We start from the raw sequence: 24,610 nt of genomic DNA on the forward strand, positions 1-24,610 counted from the left end.
TAAGCCCCTCAAAACCTGAACATCCGCGTTGCAAGGAAACTCCACTGTCACTCCACTGTCACTCCCTCCGATCCTCTAACCACCTCAACCTGGCTGTCCCACATTTTAAACTGGCCAGGGCAGGAGGAGTGAGCTTCAGTACCACTGCAACTTCTTTCTGGAACTCACTTACTCCTCACTTAAGGAACAAACCCTCATACCCTGCATTCAAGAGACTTTTGAAAACGTAGCTCTTCAATAAGTGCAAATACCTTCACTCTGATTCTGCAGCTCTACTTAATGAACTGATTATTGCCTTACTACCTGATTGTCCATTTACCCTGTTCTTCTTCTGCAGACACGCTGTGATACCAGGGAGTTTGGGCATCACGCAGATGCAAAGATTAATAAATAATTCATGCAATGTGTTACTACTCCAAATTTACCAAAGAAGCACTACTTGTGGGAATTACATTGCACACAATCAAGAGAAATGTTAGCTTTGCTGACAATACATCCTGAACCAACTTCTCCACCTACAAGAATACAAGATGCAAGTAATGTTATGTTGCATTTGCTTTGCGTCAAGAAACAAATAAAACGCATGATGCCATCTACATATAAGAAGTTGAAGAATGGCCTTTCAAATTTGAAGTGTCATGACCAAAACATATTACGGCTGCGGTTTGTATTGCATAAGATGTGTATCTCAAAGGTGAGTACAACTGTGTTTTTTTGGGTAATTTGAGCCATTGAAACAGTTGGTACTTAAGTGGGGGCTTAGTGTTTTATTATCTAATACTGAATGTACCAGCAGAGCAAATATGTTGGTAAATTCTCTATAATTAATGGTTTGTAGGAAGTCCACTGGTAAGTGAAGAAATATATAATCCCCAGATATGTCCCTCTGTAAAACATGAACCGTATAAGAATATAGTGGAATCTATTGTTATTTCATCGAAGCAAATTACCTCGTGGTAATTTAGTTTGACAAAATTGCCTTGTGACAATGAAAATGTATGCATATGTATTATTGGTAGGTGGTAACAAGGGTTAGGAAGGGTAGAACTGGGGAGTAGGGTATCATTAGAAAGGTGTGGGAGAAACCCATTAATAATAACACATCAAATGAAAGCCACAGTGAAATTCCAGGGAAGTAAAATGGCAAAGAATAATTACTTTCATAACAACATATAACTCATATTGTTATTCAACAGTGATAAACACTATTCATAGCGCATTTGGACCTTTGCAGAACATGTTCGTTTTAGTGTCCAGGCAGGAGGTTGAGGATGGTGATGTGATGGTTGTTTTTGAATAGCCTTTCATGGTTCAGTGTCACAGAGGAGTGGATGGACTCTCCATCTGTGGACTATTGGCATTGCAAAGAGCATGTTCATATCACTAGCAGTGTTTAACTGGGTTCTGCAACAGCGCTGACAATATGTACGGGTGCAAAGGGTCCCCTGTGTTGATCCCTATGTAATAGTAAACACTAAAGTAAGTTTCCCTAAAATTCCCTAGAATTACGTGAAAATAAAAACCCATGTTTAATGAATTTACAAAAACATCAAGTCGCATATACTGGATGATGTAAAGATACATGTTTGCAACAGTGGCATCCCCATTCGTATTTATAATTGTGCGCCTCAAAAGCTCGGTTTACTCAGTGTCTGTGCTGGTAGCAAGAGGGCTCTGCAACACTCCAGAAGATGATGCCCCAGATTTAACCCCAGGAAAGCATACATACCCGGCAGTCCCCCATTACACTGAGTTCAGATATTGGAAGATTGAGGAGCACAGGACACCAATGAACCAATCGAAACAGACACAACCTTTTAAAAAGAGGCAATCAACCTATGAAAATATAATGTTAGTTCATATTCTGCACATACCTCTGCCCTGTCAAACATGCACGGACATACTTAGCGCGTACACCTCAGGCCTAATTATTATAATTTCTGAGGAACTATTAGTATGACTGAACTAAACCTCTATATACTGAAAAAGTCAAAGCAAAAAAACAGCGACATCTAGCACATTTATCAGCAGTAGCGGTGGTCAGTCAAAAGGCCGGAAAAAAAATATCGAATGACAAAAATCTCGAAAAAAAAAAATCTCGAAAAAAAAAAATGGAATTTTTTATTTATTTATTTATATGTATTTTTGGGGTCAGGTAAGTAAAAAAAAGCGGTAAAATAAAAAAAAATGAAAAAAGGGGGTATGGGGGAACCCCCCCATTTCGAAAAAAAAAAAAACATATTGAAAAAAATTAGATTTTATTTTCGATATTTTTTGGTTCGACCTTTTTTTTCCATATTTTTTTTTCCGTTCTTTTCACTATAAACCAGCAGTAGCATCTAAAGTTTGAAACTGGAAGAAATAGTGATTCACACTTAAAACTACCCAAAGAAAGACCATTAGCAGACCGACGTAAAAGTGAAGACGCTACAAAACAATACAGCTGCTGTGATGTTAATTGGTCAACAAAGTGATCTCTGAGAGATGATGGAGGCTGTGGCTAATAAAGGAAACATACATTACTAACACTGATGGCATTTACTCTAAAATGTAATGTTAAGAACGATGTGAGCTTATAAGGGAATTATAATGCACACAATTAAATAGATTTTAGTTTACATGAACAGTTGTTTTTGGAAAGGATTTTGAAACATCTTCTAAAAGATATTTGTGAGTGTTTAATCAGCAAATGGTAAAGTATTATATTTCAGGTCTGATCTATATTTGAGGAATAGTACCTCACTGTAAACATTTGCAAAATTAACATTTTACAGTCTGTACTTTAAAGATGAGAAATCAACACACGGCATGGCTTAAAGACTATGGGCCTGATTATGACAATGGCACTATCCTGGCGGTAACACCACCAGGATACTGGAAAATGGTAATTCCGTTACCAGCACTCAATCTGTCTTTATTACCAGTGGATTATGAGTGCCGGTACAGCAGTAAATCCCCATTCGTTGGAGACCCATTGGATTCCTTCCTTGGGGGATTTGCGTGTATTACCGTCTCCGGTAATATCAGTGACGGTAATTCCAGCTAATTCTACTGGTGGGGTGGTGGAATTTCCTCCATCTCTTGGATGGATGTAATTCCTTCCACCGCACCAGCAAACGTGTAATTTTCGGGTGTAGTAACATGCCAGTAAATGTAGCTACCGCTATGTTAATACTGCACCGGCAAAGTTGTAATGAGGCCCATATATGGTACATTGCAAATAGTGATGTCATGTCTATTTTACACAGAAAATAAAACCCCAAGTCATATTGAGTTCTTCGGGATTCCACCCTCTTTCAACATTTTACAAAGCTTACATGCACCCTATTTCTAACATCATTAGACTTTTCATTCTGACCTTTCACACATATTCCTATGACACTCAACCATTCATATACAAAGCCTCCCTCAATCAGACCACTCTGAGCCTTCCGTAATAATGATGGAAATACCCCTAATTGCATCAAACCCATCCAGCACTGGATGAGCAATAATAAACTGCCCTCAAATGGTAAAATGTCTGGAATACTCATCAATGACTCCCATAACCCCTAGAGCCTCCATCTCAACATGCTCAAAGAGGTTGTATCCTCAGACATTCCTACAAGTTACACCGAAAACCTTCAAGTCATTTATGATGGCAATCTGTCCCTTGCCATCCGAGTAAACTGAGTGATCAGAATTTATTGGTGCCACCTTAGATTTCGCCTCCCCCGTGACTGTTGACCCATCATCATGTAACATCTGGTAGTGCCACCATTGTGTCCAGGCTTTGTTAAGCCAAAACTCTCTATATAACCCTATCCCTACATCTTCGTGCTGAACTCCAAAGAATTCAAAGAAAATCCAGGCTTGTATTGATTGATTGATATTTTATTTCTATCGCGCTCGTACACAAGTGTTTCAGAGCGCGACAAGGCAAGGGAGGGGAACAGGGGAGAACAAAACAGCAATCTTACTAGGCCCAGTGAAATTGAGAACGCAAAGTGCATGGGAGAGGGGGAGGGGAAAAGTGCATGGAAGGGGGAGAGGTGGAAAGTGCGAAGCAGAGGAGAAACAGATAAATAACAATAAATAAATAATAAAGGCAACAAACAGTGGTAATGCAGCCAGCAATTTGCAAGTGCTAGGTTTAAGGCAGCAGACAGGGTAGGTCTGATAAGTGCAGGAAGAAAAAGGGGGGCTGTATGGGTACAGATACAGACCCCAGTGCAAGGGGTGGCCAAGAGGCAGTGCGGGAGGGTGGCAGGATGAGCAGGTACCTGGGTCCAAAAGACAGAGGGTGGCCAGGTGCATGGTGCCAAGAGAGAACAGATCAGCAGGGGAGAGGGGGAGAGAAGGCAGAAGAAAAGAGGAAGGCCTTGAGGTGCTTCCAGAACCGGAGATGGTTCTCCTCAAGTTTTAGAGTGGCAGGGAGGCTGTTCCAGAGGGAGGCTCCAGCTGAAGACAGAGATCTACCCCCAGCTCGTTTCTTAGAAGAACGACTGACCCTGAGTGAGTTGGAGGTAGAGGACCGAAGAGCTCGAGAGGGGAGGTATTTGCGGAGGGATAGCTGAAGGTACTTTGGATCCAGGCCCCAGAAAGCCTTGTGGACAATGCAGAGGGTTTTTAATTTAATCCTTACATCCACTATGAGCAAGTGGTGAGATTTCAGAGCTGGAGAGATACGATCCCAGGGCTTGAGGCCAAGGACAAGTCTTGTCGTCCTGTTCTGGATTAGTTGCAGAGGGCGGAGAGTAGAGGCAGGTAGATTTAGAAAGAGGCTATTACAATAGTCCAAGCTAGAGAGAACCAGAGCTTGAGATACCATGAGCTTCTGGGGGAAGGAGAGGAAAGGCAGAGTACCTCTGAGGAGGTGCAGTCGGAAATTTGACTTTTTAGAGACCTCAGAGATGTGGGTGGAGAAGGAAAGGGTGGTGTCAAAGATGACCCCGAGGTTCTTAGCCTCGCAGGTGGGGGTAGGAGGTGGGCCAAGGGAGGCCGGCCAGAGAGTGAGGGGAAAGGATGGTGAAGGTGTGCCGATGAGGAGGATCTCCGTCTTGCTGGCATTCAGACAAAGATCATTGGCGGAACACCAATCTTGAATGGCAGTTAGGCAATCAGAGATGAGAGAGGGAGAGGAGGTGGCAGAGGGCAGCTTGAAAATGAGCTGAGTGTCGTTAGCGTAACACTGGAAATTTGAGCAGAAAATGGCAATGCAGTGGGTGAGAGTTGCCAGGTATTGGTTGAAAAGTCAGGGCGAGAGGTTAGACCCCTGGGGAACACCACAGGTAGAGAGGAAGATAGATGAAAGGAAGGACCCAAGTTGGACCTGGGAGGGTTGATCTGAGAGGAAAGAGGTCAGCCAGGCCAGAGCCTGATCAGTAATACCCAGGTTTTCACAGAGACGGTTGAGCAGGATGGTATGGTTGACTGTGTCGAAGGCAGAAGAGAGAATGAGGAGGAAGAGGACAGATGGAATGTTAGAGTCAAGGTTGGTGAGCAGATCTTCACGGATGTTTAGTAGAGCAGTTTCCATGCTTCTGGCAGCTCTGAAGCCAGACTGGTGGTCATGGAGACAGCCAACAGAATTGGAATGAAGGTTAAACTGAGAGATGGCCAACTTTTCCATGAGTTTGCCAAGAAAGGGAGTAATGGAAATTGGGCGATAGTTAGCTGGACAAGAAGGATCAGCTGTGGGTTTCTTGAGAAGAGGATGCACAAAGGAGTGCTTCAGAGGGGAGGGGAAGGATCCAGAGGCAAAGGAGTGGTTGCAAAAACCAGCAAGGCTGGAGCGAGGGTGTCAATGTGGTCCTTGATGGTTTTAGAGGAACAGAGATGAACCTGTTTTGAAGAGGCTTTCATAGATCAGACTTGTCTAGCAACCTCGTCAGGGGTGAAAAGAAGAAAGGACGAGAAGGATGGTGGGAGGGTGGCTAAAGGAGGGTCAGCAAGCACAGATGGAGAGGGAAGAGGAGGAGTGTGGGTGGAGAGGGTGGACAGTGAGGCCCCAGTATCTTGCTGCTATAGTCTTGAAGCATTTACACTGGCTTCAGATTCATTCCCACATACTGTATAAACATTTTTGCATCATCCACAAAGTGATCAATTGCTTAGGATTCACCTGCCTGCAAGACTGTTTCAAGAAATCACACCCCAGACTATTTAATTTGCTCAGCAGACATCTTCCTTCAGCAAATCTGTACTTTCAGGAAACTCATAACGCCATAGACTTACAGCACAAGGCCTAAGGATGTGTAATGCCCTGCCAATCCACCCTCAGTGTGAAGCTAGCTCTATTAAGGTCTGTGAACACTTAAATACTTATCCCTTCACTTCTTTAAAGTGAACACTCTCTGTTTTACAGTCCTCTTACACATCTGGTTCTTGCTTCCCTACTATGTGAAGCAAACGCAAATTATGAAACATAATTATGTACATATCTGGAAGAAAATAATTGTTTGGTTAACCATATGCTATGCAGAGGCTTCAATGGATCCTAAAAGTGTCATTGCATCAATCATTTACAGGAATTTGTGTTGCTATATTTGGAGGTATCCGATAGTGGGCCCTTGGAAGTGCATTTTCACATAAATAGGTTTTGGGAAATTATAGAACATGCATTTCATTTGTGTACTGAAATGGATATGGTGTTATTATTTGTTTGTAATTACTAAGTACCACATACCGTATCTGAAAAGACAGTGTGATCTGATTTGAAACAAAGAGCAATCACACAACTTCGAAGAGATTGCCTTCCTATGAAGTAAAGAAATCCCACCCTATTGTGTATTTGCAGTAACAAGCTCTTAACCTGGTTTTAAATCTAGAAGTTTCACTTTGGCCATCATCCTACATACCTTCTGTATATAATCAGAGGGCTTGGCGGAAATTATCATGCATAGTTAACCCGTCCTGACATCAGCATGATGTGCTGTCAAACTAACAAATCAGGTCTTTGTTGGTAGAAAAAAGTATTACCTACTTAACTTCTAAGACATGCAAGAATTCCACTGTTCATTGAACATGTCACCTTCAGGACACTAATCTCTTCTTCAAATATTTGGCTGAAATACCATTTTGCAACTGTTGATAGTTAGGATTGCCAAGTGAGGTCACACAGTTTCTTTGATTTTGATTAACATTTAAGATGTATATCTGAGGAGTTGCATTTGTGTGGGAGTCTGTCATCTTCTTTTGCACTTGAAGTGATATCCAAAGAACCGTAATAGGGTACTTCAGATATTGTGGATTCTTTAATAATAGAAAAACACTCAAGTTCTTCTCAGCCTCTTGTGCTTTCTCCAGTTAAAACACATAGTAATACCATGTAATATTTCCATTCTACGGAACAAGCCTGACTGAGCATTACAGTAAGCTTGTACAAATATTAAAATAATTACAATAAATAGATCATTTAAAACACATTTTGTGGCTGGAAAAATATTTTTGGGACATGTTTCCAATCTGGATGTATATAAAAGATATTTGAGCAGTGTAATGCTTTCAACACCATCTAAACCTTTACACTTGCCCTAAAGAAAGATGGATTAATTAAGAGTTCCTTGGCTGCACTGATGGGAGGAATCTTCACCACTCTGGATTCTTAACAGGGATGTATAGACACCAAATCTTCTTTTTATTTTCTTTCTCTACAAATGGGGTCAGTTCAAAGTGTTATGCATACCACAGCAGCTTTACATTTGCAATCAGACAATAAAACGCGCCTGAAACTTTAATTGGAAAATATATACCACAACCATTAATAAAGGGATAATGAGAACTCTATAAAGCCATATCTCAAAGCGGTAACAAGGAGGTAGGGTCCTCGCTGACGATACCAGAGCACGACTGCTATACAGCGCAGCCTTATAACTGAACTGATCACCTTTTGTTCCAAGATATCAGCAGACCGTTACCATCTTTGACCCGCCAGAGTCACCAGGGACAATGAGGTGATGTTGAAGTTAAACTGAGATCCTGTAACAAGAGTCGGTGCATTACCCACACTTGTAGTTGGGGATATTGTCCAACAAAAAGGACTACATCGAACAATCATAATCAAGAACACCCTGGTTGTCTGTGACATATGCATCACCATTGTGTTATTCATGACACAATTTAGAGTGTCTATGTGACATTGAGTTTCCCTAGTGCCACACACAGTCACCACTTGATAGGCCAGGTAGGCTGTCAATATTGTCTTTCACCCCTGAAGAAGTTCACATAATTGTCTGTATATCAGAGTAGAGGAACAAAACATGTATTTTTTTTCTTTTGGGAAATATTTACTCATGTGTTGTTTTGTGAACCGTGCTAATGATTAGCCCAGAGGCTTAATAACATCATGCCTAAATATGTATTCAGGATTAGAACTTGAGCATTTTCTATTGGTTTAACATACATTAGTAGTCTATTAGACTGATTAAGGGCCTGATTCACAGAGCGTTTTCCAATGGGATTGTGCCATTGTAAAATGCTTCTGTGAGTCAGCCCCTAAATGTTTTAGAAAACACAGTATGTGATATTTGTAGTGTGTGTGATTTTCATTTAAATGTGTACCTGACTGCATCTTTGCACGAAAGTCACTAATAAGGTGGGATGGACTGGTCCCTTAATCAAGCACACATCACTTTATTATGTTTTTAACTGAAAGTGTGTTTTAACTTTCTGTATTGAATACAAGAGAATGAATTCCCATATACACAGTAGCGTATACCTTGTTATTTATTTTGAATATTCCAATAACAATGGTGACCTAACACCGAGATGGAGCTATAATTAGATTGAACTCTAGTACTTAATTTCTAGATATTGTTTACCATGGATTGTAAGAGATTGGAGCTGTTCTAGTGTATATGTTTTATATAAAAAAAACAGATTTGCTCTGCTTGCTCTCATATTTTTCTGGTATCCCAGAATGTTAGAAGGAAGGGAACTCTAGTAAGCCATATCTCGACTTTGGAAAGTTCTCAGCTGTGGTGGTATCATTACTTAAGTAATATACAATTGCTATTATTCTTTAAAGGGGAATGGCCACACATGCTTAAGAATGCACATTTCAGGTTGGTTCTGTTCGCAAACTATTGTGTTAAAGCAGAAGATGATGACTTCAAATGCCTAGTTTCGCATAGTTGGGGCATCACTTAGTGTTTGATTGTGTTGGCTATGCCTGATACTTGGTTATATGTTTTTACTTGTATTTGATTTAGTTCATACATAGTGTACATTCGGGCATGCCCTATTTGTGGCATCCAAATACAGGCATTTAAGAAATAAAAAATATGTACTTGACAGAAGCTGACAGGGGTTTAAATGTTAAAGTTCCTCAAGTGGATTTGTTTATCATGCTGTCCAATTCTAATATTTCATGGAGATCATCTGCTATTGGTGCATATCTTGTCAGCACCCCCCCCCCCTTTCGTTCTTAATCTGAGAGATCTATGGTTCTCATGAGTGGGTGCTAGTTGTGTGGTCCAACTCCAAACACGTACTGCTTCAGGCATTTTCCTGTACATCACTGTCCCATCTTCAGCAAATATTCTGTTATCTAGGCTTAACGGGACAAGCAACTTTTAATGGCCGTCTTGTCATCTCCCTCGTATGGTTTGTTGTAGTGCTCCAAAGAAAAGTGAGTAATGTAAGGATTTGCCCACTAGATTTCTTGCGTAGAGAGTACATCACATTGTTTGTTTTCACACTTCAATTTACTGTCAATGGCATAACACATGCACCACTTCCTTATGAGTGCTTCACTATTTTCTGCAGGGACTTGATTCCCAGATAGTTTACTTAAATTCAAACCTCACCCATCACATCATTCACAAATATCTAGCATGTCTCACTGGTTTCCTCAAATAAGTATTCATCGCTATATGTGTATATATATGTATTCATAACCATTGCTTTTGGTTCAATCCTGTCTAGCACATTATTCTGTTGATTCTGTATATATTAGCAAAATTGACTTAGTGGCACAGCTTTGCTTATTTGTGCAGATATTATCCAACTATGCCACCCTTTTGGCTCATATATTTAAATGAATGACCCTTCACAACATCACAATACACCGAGAATATGCCCATTGCTCTATTGCACATTAACTCCCGCATTTACATCTGTCTCATTAACATATTGACAAATATGGGGTTTCTCTACGATTGGTATCCCCTGAAAAGGAGCAAGCATCCAGGGCCAGATCATCCAACAACATCTGCACCAATTCAAATAAATAGGCAAATGCTAAGATAATACAGAATGGAGCAAACAGTTTATGTCACAATCAGTATTATCTAAAAAAAAAAAAAAAATTGCATTAGGATTAAAAAAAAAAAGTCTGTTGTTTAATATATTTGCTGCATAACATTACAGGAAATGTGATTAGTATATTTATTTTCATGTTACACAGTACACAGAGTAAATCAAACTGTCCGATTGTCATGGCGCCAGCACGGACCTGCTGCCGTCGGCGTGCGTGGCTGGGATGGCAACTCCCCTGGAGGCTTGGTAGGTGGCAATGTAATCCCATGGGAAACTGCACTACATTACACAGGTCTCCAAGGTGCTTGACGCCATGGAGTGTCACGTCCACATATACCACGGATGCACAGCAAGCAGAGGCTGCCGTCTCTCCGAGCAGGCATAAGAAGTAACACAGCCCCCGGTACCAGTGCTCCTAAACCCTTTGTCAGTGAGCATGTTTGGTTGTTGTTCTATTTTCCTGTTGCTATTTGTGTATATTGACCCGCGGCACTGTTACTTTGGACTACACCTGCCTAGACCTTATTGGTGTTTGTTTGTTTCAACAGTTTGTTTCAATTGATTGATCGCCTAGTTACCGGACTTGTGTTCACCCTGAAGGCTGCTGTTTACGGATCTTCCCTATATTGTTTTGGTTGCCCTTGCTCTGTTAACAGTTGTTTCAACTGTGTTTTTGAAGATTCCTTATTTCTGGGGTTTTAACTGGATTAACCATAAAACTGTCTTTCAAGAATTTTCCTGGATTCCTGTTGACTACTTTTGGATTCTGGGAACTCAGACTAACTTTATAGATATGTCCTTGTTCCGCCCTGATATGAATAATAAAAATAAAATAATAATAAAAGTAATCTCAATGTGTCTGCGTGTCGTCGGATTCTACTGCCTTGATTTCAAATTGCCTGGATTGTTGACCGTGTTGAACCATTGAACGTGGACTCCTGAAATTGCTTCAAAGGAGGAAGGTATAGTCAATAGGTTCCCTGTCTTTAATGCACGCCTTCCAGGTAGGCTGGTTATATTGGGAAGTTTTGGATCATCATAACTACGGTGTCACAAGTATATACTTACACACCTTGGATTTATTTATTTTGCAGATTTTGACCATGCTCCTCCTGCCTTTTCACATGCGCCCTTAATCCATCTGTTAAATGCATCACATGCATGGACTGTGCTCTCAGGGGAAAGGTCTCCCTATAGTAGGAGGCCTGGTATCCTCATAATTGTGAGGTTCAGGCTATAACGATATCTTCATAATTGTGGGATTTGAATCTCAACACTGATTTCCGTTTGTCCTAGTGAAAATAGTTTTATATGATACAAAACTTTTTTGTGCCATTCCGTACTATCCAAGCAGCTAGTTGCTTCTAAATTAAGTGGGTCCATATTATAAACCAGGACACCATTTGATAATCTGGCACCTGATCTTTCTGAATAGTCCTGAATATCTTATAAAAAAACAAGCGATAAACTAAATTGAGATGTGATTGCACCTGAATCAAAAACAATACATTAAAAAAGACAATTAATTTACTTTGCTTGGTATATGTTATCAACAAACATACCACTACTTGTCAGTGAGTATTGGAGGTGTGTTGCATAGAAATCACATGCGTTGTCTACAGATATCACTATTGAATTCAATGTATATATGGAATGAGTACAGATTGAGAGAATAATAATTCCCAATCAACAATCTTATAAAACATCTTCCACTCAAAATCCACCAATCGTGTTTCTGCCACAGTGATTCGAGTTCATCACGAGTCAGGGCAAAGCACCATGTTTGAACGAGTCAGGGCAAAGCACCATGTTTGAATTTCTCAACAGCTATCTGTAAGACAACCTAATTGCCTTTTGTTGTGAGGTAAGTTTTACACATAACTCACGAAAACATTTTGCCTTTGTTTCCCAAGGAAATGCGGAGCCAGATAAATGTCCAAGTGCGAGTGCCTCAAACACGTCAAAGTGCATGTGTATCCTCCTTGGCAGAGTGCACAATCAAGCTTGCGCCAATACTACTGCTAAGAAGGTGAGCAGAGACAGAATCAACTACATTTGTCTGAGTTAGTAAAAACATAATAAACTAATATCTACATCTCGGAAGGCCAAAGCTGAATTACGTTTTCTTATTGAAGTATTGTGAAATATTATATAATAACATGTCTCTGTATGGAATGTCACACAATGGAAATTGTGCAAAGTCTATCCATTTGCACAGATTTTATTTTCCAGGTGTTTTCTATCAAAAAGAAGAAAGAAAATACACAGTCAAGTTCAAGCTACACAATTGGTATTTTTGAGATGTTCCACAATTTTCATACGAACAAAGCATGACTAATAAGAAAGACAGAAAATGTCAACACTCTCACCCTGAACTGTTAATGTAGCAGAAGCTTCAGCTTTTCCAACCATGTTTTCGGCAACGCACGTATAAGATCCCATGTCTCCAACCAAGACTTTCCGAATTTTTAAGGTGTGATCATCCCGAATTTCATACCTGAAATAGCCAAATAAAAATGCAATTAAAAGATCAATAAACATTTTTGAACCATATCATATAATTACACATCTATATCTTCATATTTCGGCAAAACCTACATCCCATGAAAAATTCATTGCCACCAAATTATTTCATAGTATTTTAAAATGAGTGACCACAAAAAGTTGTAAATATGCTGTTTCAGAAATGTCTAAAAGCGTATCCTTCTGCAAAAAAAAAAAAAAAAAAAGAATAAGTATTTGATTTGTCCCTCCTGCCTACTATGAATTTAACATGAAAATGTGTTCATTTTAGTGCATTCCTATTCCTCTTCTTTATATTTACAGTAGTCCAGCCAGCAAAAGGACACACTTTACCACAGTGGAATTTCATTGCTATATCCTGAAATGGACTGGGAATAGAAATAGACCCAGCCAACCAAAAGCATGGCCTACATTGCTCAATTCAGAATTCATACATTTTACATGATAATGGGCCCACAAATTAGTAGTGTGAACTAAATTGTGGTATGCTTCCCCTGTCACATGCAGACAAGCATTCATCTACCACCTGCTTTCTTGTTTAATCATCGATTTACATGGAGGAAGTGCTAGAAGCTGAATGTGAGGAGTACATTACAACTCACTTTCGTCTCCCAGAATGTTTGCTAGGGCAGTGTGTTTTCTGGAACCTTTTTAATCAGCTCCAATTGGAAGGTGGTGAACTGCAATGTGTTGCTACTAATAATGTATTGGCAACAGCAAACAGATAGCACAATTGAAGTGTTTGTGGTATAGTACCTTATTTCAGACATTCATCCATTATGTGTCAAAAGGAACTGTCAGACAGAACATATTCTAACTCTTTGGACTAGCAAAGAAATATACCTCAGGTACACAAGATCCAACATATCATAGTATTGTCATAGTATTTCAACTTCAGCACCAGAGTCTTGGCAGGGTTGGGGGGCAGAATATTGGTGTGGAGTGAAGATTCTTCCTTAGATCAAATACCACAGGTTATAAAGATGTTAATGAATGCCACACAACCAAACTTAAAAGGCAAGTGGTGGTCAAATCAGAGGGCATATGACCATTAACCAAATCTTTAACTGAGACGTGTTCCTGAGTCCACAATGTTAGCGCTTTTAAATGGGCTGGTGAAATTGCTATGGCCAGAGAAGCAGTTCCATATTATTCTCACATTAAGATGATCCAATAATCCAATCAAGTGTCTTGCCAGTAGAATCTGGATTATACAGCAATTCATCAAAGTCAGATTTTTCCAACAACTCTCAGTAGTGGTGATATAAGCAAGAAGGTACATTTTGTTTACTTAATGTACTGGTCTCTTTCCATGGGAGTTTCCAGATTTCAATAGGGTTTCGGGTCTTCATCCTTCTTAGTAACCCTGGGGTGCTTGTTAAAATGGATTTCTAGAATCTGGGCTGACAGACAGATTTTAGGAGACCACCCTAGGTATAGTGAACAGGGGAGCTCAGAGAGATTAGCAAAAACCCAATCAAGGTGGCAGAGGAGAGCAATCAAGGCTATTCTCAGGAGGGTTGAGTGGGGTCAGGGGTCCACAATGTGTCCACACAATAAAGCACACAATAATTACATTTAGACAGGTAAGCACAAAAATACTATATTTACCCTCGGCCCAAAACACACTAGAAAATGAAACAAGCAGGTGATAATATTACACTACACTCAAAAAATGCATTCAATGATTTAAATCAATAACAAAAGGTAACTAAAGGATGCAGTAAGACTGAACAAATTCACAAGAAATATGCCCTAGCTTCAGAAGTCCAATCCTATGAAGAGTGGGCCTTGTGTCCAAAAAGTCATAATGCTTATCCCTAGAAGGTATCTGATGAAGGTAAAGTACTTGTGTTGCTGATTGTTCAAGAGAAGAGAGGCAACACATCCACTTGTAGGTAAAAATATGTTCTTATGTTTCAGGTTACATGGCTTAGGTACGACAGCCAAAAAGTAGCGGAATTAAAGGATACAAAGAGATGTGTTCTCTATGTTATCCTATGGAGGACAGGGGATAAAAAAATGCTTTGTGTATATTTACCCCTTGACTCCAATTTTTCCACAGGACTGGATGGGTACACTGGGTCACTGGAGGTTGGTTTTCCTGATATTTTTCTTCCAGTGAGAGGTGCGCTGGAGCTGCGCGGGCAAGGATTCTTCTGGTCAGGTCCAAAAGCAGAGTATAACCCTTGGCAAGGGTGAAATGCAGAAAGCACTGATGCAGACCTCTTCAGGGCACTTCACAGGATGGAGAAGACGAGTTCCAGCAATGGCCACCACACACAGATGGCAGCATTGCTCCTTCCAGATGTGGTTGAAGAAGAGCTTGCAGAGAAGGATTTGTTGTAGCTGTGAGGCTGAAATTTTAGAGGTAATCGAATTAGACCACACACTGTCGACCACTAAAGTTCCAACTACAATCATGGAATGACGGTGGGTCCACATAGGTAACCCACTGGAGAGCTGGTCAGTTTGCCGGGTGGTCCAGGGACACTTCTGAAGTGTCAGGATCACTGGGTCCTCAAGAACATTTTGAGACTGGTTGGCCCCACTAGACCACAGGTTGAAGCACTGCACAGGGCCTTCGCAGATCATGTAGTCCAATATGGCTTCACTAGGTCAGACACAGAAAGGGAAGCCAGGCCTCTTCAGAAATCTTCTTTGGATTTTCAGTTGGCTGTTCTTCTATGAGGGATTCTTGGCTGCAGCACTGATCTGAAGAAATGGCTGCAGAACTCCTCTTCTTATCCAGAATCCAGCCTGAAAGCAACTCCAAACACCCCAATGTTAAGGATTTGCACCAATCAAACAGCTAGTAGTTGTCCAATCCGGGGCAAATATTGGTTTCACTCATGCTGCACACCTCAATTCACTGACTCTGGGAATGTTGAATGGGACCAGACAGTTCCTCCCACTCCCTGAGCTATGCACACACAAAGGCATCACTAGTTTGCAAAAAGCAGCAGCTTTTCCAGGAAAGTGCATGACACATGGGATTTCCTGGCCTCGTAAGTCATGAAGAAGGACAAACAACAATTTGGCCAAAGAACAAGCAAAACTCTTGTGGCATGGCCATTTTAGGACACTAGCCATGTGCGGTAAACGTGAATGTGCACACTAAAAATGACAGAAAAATGGTAATAATATATTTGCTGCCACTAGCTTGTCTTTAAGGACACATACAAGTAACCAAAACTTCCAAGTGTAAAAAGCTAGGGTGATACAAATATAACCCCATTGTACTGCATAGTAAGAAGCTGTGTGCAATTTTCAAAAGTTACAGAACGTAAAAGACAAAAAGGGAAACCTAGTTTCCCAGTACTGGTAGTCTGAAGGACTGATCAGCTCCCCCATAACAAAATGAGCACTAGGTCAGTGGAGTGAAGCTGAAGGATGCACCTTCCCTGTAAAATGTCAGGACAGGTTCAAAAACAAAAGCACACTTTTTGGCAGTCCATAGAACTATGGAAGGAAAGTTGTTAAAAGAGAAATCTTTCCTGATAGTACTCTATATGCATTGTTACATACATGCATATATACATACAAAAGCTTCACATGAAACAGATATGATCCATAGAAGGAAACATGTGCTTTTCATAAGCTGCTCACATGATACGTGGTTCTTACAGCCAATCAGAGCATGCAGAACATGCCCTTTTCGATGAGAGAATACTGTCTTATAGTGTGTTTGATAAAATACCCACTTAACACCAGCGGAAAATATTTTGTTATTTTGCTTTTTATCACAACAAATATGGAAACTGAAGATCAAATTAAACCAGCCATCTGTCCTCTTTGGGATCGGTTGTGATTGTGTCTGAAGTTATACATGCATTTAGCCTGTCCAGGTATTAACTGAAATAAAAACACTGTCCTTTGAATTCTTCATGGGACCAGTAAAATAGATTGGAGATTGTATGCTTCCTATCACGACATAAGCATTTTTGGGGTAACCAACGTATATACCAAGGGAATTTGGAAGGGAGAGTTTGAAGTCATGGGAAACCCAATGGTAATTGAACATGTCAAGTGGGTCGATTGATTATAAGACAATCACTCTAGCTTCTAAATAAGCAGTATATCGTGTTCATGGTACTCCTGTGGCATTTGCAATCACATAAAAGTAACCACATTTGAATTCTCGGTTGAAGTTCATGGGGGATATTCGTGGAAAGCATGTAAAAACTATCTTTTCTTTCTGATAACTTTAAGGGCTATCCATACAGTGCTAATAGCTTCGGAAGCATAACGGACTGCACATATATTAATGTTGGTTCCTGGGTAAAAGTGTTTGTGTTGGTTATGTACTATAGCCACCTTGCACTGCAAATGTAGTTAATTATTTTGAGCCAACAAGGTCTATATAATAAGGGAGGAGAGAGGCCACTAATCAATCCACATGGGGCTTACAAGACGTTCTCATATCTGGAATCTAGTGGTTTTTGCAGGCATTGTGCTCATGCCTGTGCTTTTCGAAGTTGAGTCGTGCAATAGAATGAAAGTTCATAGGTCATCTCACATGCATAGTCACACACGTTCATGGGCGCATTTCCAATATCAGCATCCACAACTGTGTCAGTGTGTCAACATGTAAGGGAAACATATTTCATGCAGGCTAAGCTGGTCAGTACCAGTCAATGCAGACTTCCCTGCAAGTTCTGTGAATATGTTTTACCACAAGTGAAGAGATGGCACAATTCTATCGTAATGGTTAGGTGAGTACCAGGGGGCCTAGCTTTGATGGCAGAAGCATTGTCTCAAATTGTCTGTTTTGCGAAGTGGAGGTACTCTGTGCAATCTCTCCAAGTTCCAGGCTGCCTTATGCCTTGAACCTAATTCAGGAAAAGATCTCGTTAGAGAGCTATTGATCAGCCTTGTTGGATATAGATGTAGATGCTGCCAGCTGTTGAGCCAATTTACAAGGGTTTCGTTGTATATCGAAGTGAGTCAGATCTCATGTTACCAGCAGCTGTTCCTTACATATTTCACTGCATGGGTTTCACAGATTGGACATGAATATAATATCATCGTTCTGTCAAATACAGAAGAATTACACTGGGTGTGGCTCTCTTACCCAGTACCTCAATGACAGTATCATCCGTTGCCCATGAGCAGTGTATTCCTGTATTCCTTGTTGAAGGCAACAGGAGAAGTATAAAGTGTAATCTGAAGGAAATGCTTTCTCTCCCCTTTTACCCTGCTGATCGGCTCTCTCTTGGCACTGTGCACCTGGCCACCCTCTTTCCCCTGGGCCCATGTACCTGCTCACCCTACCGCCCTCCTGCACTGCCTCCTTGCCACCCCTTGCACTGGTGGATTGTATCTGTACCCATAGAGCTCCCCTCTTTTTCTTTTTTTTCTGCACTTAGACTTACTGAGTCTGCTGCCATTATCACAGCACTTGCCACTTGCTGACTGCACTACCACTGTTTATTGCCTCTGCTTTCTATTTATGTATTATTTATTATCTGCTCTCCTCTGCTCTGCACTTTCCACACTCCCCATCCCATGCACTTTTTCCCTATGCCCACTTCCCATGCACACTTGCGCATTCTCAATATCACTGGGCCTAGTAAGATCAGTGTTGTTTTTTTTCTGTTCTCCCCTGTTCCCCTCGCTTGCCTAGTCGTGCTCTGAAACACTTGTGTACGAGCGCGATACAAATAAAATATCATATCATATCATAACAGCAAGGCCTGCTCATTCGGGGATTAGGACTGAGCACCCTTCTCCACTTGAGGATCGTTCAAATATAAGAAACGAAAGACTGTTCCACACTACTAATGAATCCAAGTACAATTGTCTCTCCAAAGAGAGATCTGCCTTTTTTTCCAGAACTTGATGTCAGAATTGTAGCAATCATCTCTCACGTTGCTCTGGCTGTTAAGGGGTCTGTTAAAAAGAGTGCATATAGAATAGCAGTATCGAAAATAGGAGCATTTCATTAGATATAACAAAAACAGTTTTCTTCTGAATCATTTGACACCGAGATCTGCTTAAAGCTGCTTGGATTTTAGAGAAAGGTACTGTTGTTTGGAGTTCTCATTAAACCTGCATCTCTTCTCGCAGTTATCTTGTCAGCAAGGTTGGGGTGATTCCATGGGATAAACAATGTGATTTTGTAGGAAGTGATTAGTGGCAGCCTGGCTTCAGAAGCCTGGATCCTGGGATATTAAATGCTGACTTTGCTCATACTAGTGAATTGCAGCAGAGAAATCTTGAAAATGCAAGGTGCTTTGGTGGAAACCTGCAGTAGCTAGGGAGTGTACCTACAGTGACAGGTGGAAACAGTGTTCCCTTCACACTGGTCTGGGTAGGCCACTGAGAACCTCGAAACCACGCCATGTTCCTCTTACACTGCCTTAAAGCAGCATATTACATAAAATCTATATTACATAATATGATTAAAGAGTTCTGCAATGTGCAGGAACAAAATTGAAGGGGATTGCAATCCCAAAAAGTGCAAGCTAAAAGATAACAAAAAAGGAATACACACTTTAAACATTTCCTCCTACAAAACAAATTCTCTCCATATCCAATACACTGTGGTCTAAATTACCTATAGAGCTAAGGCATAGTTAAAGAGAAAAGTGCAGCAGAAAAATAAACTCCAGATGTATTAGCTAATGTGTCGCCACTGTGCAGACTAACACTATGCCATCATCCAACCAGTGCTGCACTTCAGAATTAGTGAAGGCCACCCAATACACACCAGCTTGTGTTGCAGGTGTGTACTCACATTTTCATTTGCTCTGTGAATGTTTGTGTGGCAAACTCATGCATATGGGTAACTGGGGTAATGATTCCCTGAAATGTTTTATAATGGTACAATCCCACAGGAAACACTCTGTAAATCAGGCCCTTAATGTCTACTGCTCGGAGATGGCATATATCCAGTGTGCAGCCCAAAGGATAAACAATTTGTATGGGGCAATCACATTTGCACATGCAGTCAATACTAACAATGTCGTGTGATGGTAATATTTGTACCCAGAAGATCCTGCGGGCATGGGTGGGTAAGGCTTCATGGGAAAGGGCAAACATAAGCACACTCGCATCATCTGAGAGTTAATCAGAGAATCTCTGCATGTCTTCTGGGTGTTTTGGCGAACAGAAATGATGCTTGAACATTCTAGGCCTCTCTGTGTTAATAGAAAGTAATGACCATGACACAGACACACCCCAGACACACACACTTCCTGAATTGTAAACAGGGATGCAAAAACAAGTGGAAAAAAGGACATGTCTGCACCATAGTAGAGATCCAGACCATCTCACTGCTGGGAAATACACATAAGTGAAGTCAATGCAGCAGGTCCAATGCAAAGGGCAATCATACACTCGCCTCTTTGACCCCGTTGCATGCTGCATTAAAACATATTTTTGGAACCATGCACAAGGTTGTCCTGTTCTAACACAAAAGTAAGGGAATTTGGCATGAAAGTCCAGTATGCGTGCCCTCTCTACTTGTTCTATACAGAGAAGATACAATAAAGAGGAGATGCGATTAACTAACAATGCTTGGCTAGGAATGCCCCTATACACACACAATAACTCTCAAACGTATTCACACATTCGGCATTGAAATATTGTGTTGACATTAGACTAGCTAATATTTAAATATAATAAAATGACAACACACACTAATAAACATTTGAATTATATATAACCCACGATAGTGCATAAAAGGCAACTGGAACTGTCCTATGCTATTTAGTGATTTTTTCGGGTCAGGGGGGACTTCAACTGTGAATCTCCAATTCACGTGTCCCCTCTTCAAAAGTCACCTGTGGATGTGAAATGCAAACCAATGCTCAGAAAATGAATGATTTGCTCTTTTTGGGCAATCAGCAGTCCTGCACCCCCCCACTCTATTAGGGTAAAGCCTACTTACGTTGTTCACTCAGTACAAGGCCAAGTATTTAAACCCCACTTTATACATGCTCACCAGTCACCACTGCAAGTGAACATTTAAAACCAAGTGCCTACTGAGCTTCAGATATTAGAAAGACATAAAAAAGGGGAGAAAACATTTGAATGCCATCCCTGCTCATATCAGTGCTGGAGGCTGAGGAGGAAAGGAAAGCATATGGGGACTGAGAAGGTTGTCTGGAAAGAGAAGAAAAAAAAGACATCTATTTTTCCAGCTAGCTGAAACTGCTAACAACTGGAGTACTCTGAGGTCCATAATGAAGCCCAGATGTGAGAACCATGATCTGACAACTTATGGAAGCAATGGGGATCACAGCAAACCTGTACTTGGGCACAGCAGCAACAATGTGATTAGTGAGTCAAAGCACCAATCAATCAAACAGCAGGTAAGAAGCCTTAGGTGCAGAGAGAGGGCTCATGTCAGACTGAGGGTTCATAAAAACAAACAAAAAAGATCAGACCACGACACTTGTTCTGAGTGAGAGTGACAGCTCCGGACACCAGGTTACGTCAAGCTGTCAAGTCCTAATCAAAATTGCTGTATCATGCCTATACAAGAAATAGTACCTTACAACATGTGTTAAAACTGTATAATTCAGTATGTTGGTTATGACTAGGTTTCTATGGTGTTAAACATCAATCATTCAAACATACATAAATATGAAGCTCCTTGCCAGTAATTGTCATTTCCTAAGGATCTGAGCCATTTTAAACAACATACCTTGCTTTTGGCAACTCCCCATCATCTTTTCTCCACCGCAAGGTAGGCACAGGGTCTCCACGTGCTTCACATTTGAACTCAGCACTGTCGTCCACCGTTACTGCCATGTTACTTGGTCTCTTCACAAATGATGGTCTTTCTAAATGTAAAATGGATGTTTGACATGTTATTCAGCGTATGATTCATTTCTTTGCCTTGGCATGATTTTCACATTTTAGGGGGCAGCTGGGATTTTTTCACCAAAAACTGGATCTGAATTGCCAGTGGGGCATTTGGGTACTGCCCAAATTGCTGGTCTGCAGGATATTTATATTCAGCTGGGGCATTGTAACTGTCTTTATCAGTGTATCAAACCTTCTTGTAAATGCCGGAAGAGTCAATCCTGCCTTCTTTACCTGCTATATGAAAATAAGTCATTTTCAGATGGAGGAGCCCCAGTGTTTCTGAAATGGAGTTTTCATTCTGATAATAATATATCATCTATACAGTCCTGCTTCAGATGTCCATTTAGTGCAATCTTATCTGTCACTTTCACCCAACCGATAATAACAGGGTTTCAATATCCCACAGTCAGAGCTGTCATCAGCCATTGCTATGCATCACTAATTCTGATTTTCAAGTGCAAGGGCATGTTATGGCATTTAATGTTCATTAGTACATGGCGAGGGGCTGTCTTGGGTCTCCCAGTCAATGTGTAGGCTCTGAGTGGGGGCTTTACCACATGCTATAGCCCCCGCTCTGAGCCTCCTCAGAGCTGGAGGCAGCCACCTTCCCATGCCGGATCACTGGTAAGTGTCCACTTCCCCCATGTCCCATTCCCCTTCTCCCTAACCCCAAACACCTCCCTTTTCCACATAACCTATCCCCCCTCCACTTCCCCCTGTTTCTGTGTCCTTCTGCACCGGGAACACTGGTGTTTCCGGGTGCGTCTCCGTCCGGGCAAAGACCACCCACCATGGAAAAGGAGAAGGAACCACGTTTAGTCCCTTCGCCCTGTTCTTCCATGGCAGCCATTCTTATTTTTTTCAGTTATGAAAAACTGACAGTGTTTCACAACTTCCTCAAACAATGTATTAGTACCCCAGTCCAACGGTCTGAGGTACTAATAGGAATAAGCCCCTCACTGAGGGGGGGTATTACTGCTTCTTGTAATGTCCCGGGCCTGCATTAAAACCATTGCTTCACTCGGGCTGTAACTATGGGCCCCGGGGCATTACACATAGCAGAAATTGCCCACAAGCTTGCGGCTTATTGCTTAAATAGTATGCTATCTGATGTCAGACGTGCCTCCAGTTGCAGCCAATCACAGCATGTTTGTAACTCATGATTAAGATGCACAGGTCCAAAGTCGAAACCCTCAGAAATTCTGCAGTGTATGGTATTCATTCCGTGACTGAATGCTTGGCCTTTAATAGTAAGCCAACGACTCGCATGATTACATTCTCTTCAAGTACCTCTCCATATTCAAACCTTCTTAAACACATGGGCTTGATTAAAAAAAAAACACACGTTTTTCAATGAGAAAACCCCATTTAAAAATGCTTTGTAAATCAGTCCCATGTGCACTTACATATCCGCAGGACTGAAAAAAATGTTCACTTTTCACAGTCCAACGTGTATAGTTGCTGGACATATTCTCAAAATTGTTTTTTCCTAGATTTACAAATGTACTCAGTGTGTTATATACAGTCATTAACAATGCTACATGACAATAGTTGAGTACCAATTTGTGTCTCCTAATTCGCCACCATCACCTGGGCACCTGGCAATGCAGGGATATCAAAAATAATAATATCAGACTCCAAATCAAAAAAGGACACTTCCTCATTCTGGCCATTAACCTATGTCTCGGAGCAATGCTTTTACTCTCAGTAACCTCTCTATAACAGAATGTCCACGGTTGCAACGTTCCGGAGATTACACCCTACATCAGGTGCAACATCAATTGGTCACAGTGTTGGGTGTCCTAACCCACGTTTGAGCTATCATGATGCAACATTTGGTGCTGTGGGCTTAGAAAATCCAAGATGTCCAAAAAGCCCACATGTACGCCAGAATAGGAAAACTGTGCAGTACTGGCATGGAAAACATCATGATGGCCAGAACTTCCCAGAAAATGCACAGGGAAATGCATGAAGAATAGGCTGCCACCCATTTTTGCCTATGTTGTGAGCACAGGAGGGCACTTCCTAAAACCACCATTGGGCTACCCACACAGTAGCCTGAAACCATTGGGAATGGCAATGCTGATTGCCAAAAGCAACCTAGAACTGTGGGGAATTAATTTTCTTAAATCCCCAAAATGGTTGCATTACCAGTACTCACCACTATCAGAAAGCCGGCGTTTTAAAACCACCAGACTTTTGTGTAAAACTGAACAAATGAAACAAAACCAGACCAAGGAAAGACTTGCTAAGAGGTGGATACAATGTAAAACTATATTCTGAAATGACTTGAAGGAAGTAATTATTTAATGTGTATGTAAAAATCGTAAGTGATTTAAACTGGGAACAAAAAAATGACATGGAGCTAAAAACTGGCTTAAAGAGATTCCAATTCTGCCTGACATCTACCCCCACAGGAGTTAAAACCTGCTCAGCCACTCTTCCCCTTGCCAAAAGGAGTTGTCACCTCTCTGATTAGATTAGGGGTGGAGCAGCTACAGTGAGTTGAACAAGGGCCTGTCCTGGACTCAGGCAAATGTTATATTGGGGGCGTCGTAAAAGTGGCTTCCTCCTGGCAGAAATGGGGAGGGGCAGCCCCCTCTGAGGACAGGCTGAACTTAAAGAAAGTGGATAGACTGGTTTCTCCACCATGTGACCTGGGAAGACACACCCCTGTTGGCCAGAATATGATTTTAAGAAAGATGTATAACTCATGGTGCGGACTTGTCAAAATTATCTAAATGATACCATAACTCTTGTGATTTTTCTGTGAACATTTTGAGATGCATTAGGACCCTGTGGTGTATTCTGCGGGGTTGCTAGCGGACAATAGGGTCTCACTCCAAATGTCTGCATGTTAAAAATCTGACACTTCATCAATTAATGTCCATACTCCTTGCGCACATGTGTGTAAATTTGGGTAAATGTCCGATATTGCAAAACCAGTTAAAAAGCGCAAAATGTTGCCATTTCTGAATGCAAGCCCCCAGGAAGAGCTGAGTTTGAACAGAGTATACCTCATGTGATATGT

The 24,610-nt window shown here is 41.1% G+C and overlaps 1 protein-coding gene across 2 annotated transcripts in view; it reads right to left on the reverse strand.

Annotated features, from left to right (window-relative positions):
• The window catches only part of ROBO1 (roundabout guidance receptor 1), a 2,404,538-nt gene that overhangs the window by 210,081 nt on the left and 2,169,847 nt on the right, over positions 1-24,610 (reverse strand). For both annotated transcript variants that reach the window (XM_069636443.1, XM_069636444.1), the window contains 2 exons: positions 21,416-21,554; positions 12,609-12,736 (listed from right to left, as the gene is read on the reverse strand). In XM_069636443.1, the coding sequence (XP_069492544.1) occupies positions 12,609-12,736; positions 21,416-21,554 (267 nt within the window). The remainder of the gene's footprint in view (positions 1-12,608; positions 12,737-21,415; positions 21,555-24,610) is intronic.

Source organism: Ambystoma mexicanum, chromosome 7p (assembly GCF_040938575.1).
Source record: "Ambystoma mexicanum isolate Mex_15411 chromosome 7p, UKY_AmexF1_1, whole genome shotgun sequence".
NCBI lineage: Eukaryota > Metazoa > Chordata > Amphibia > Caudata > Ambystomatidae > Ambystoma > Ambystoma mexicanum.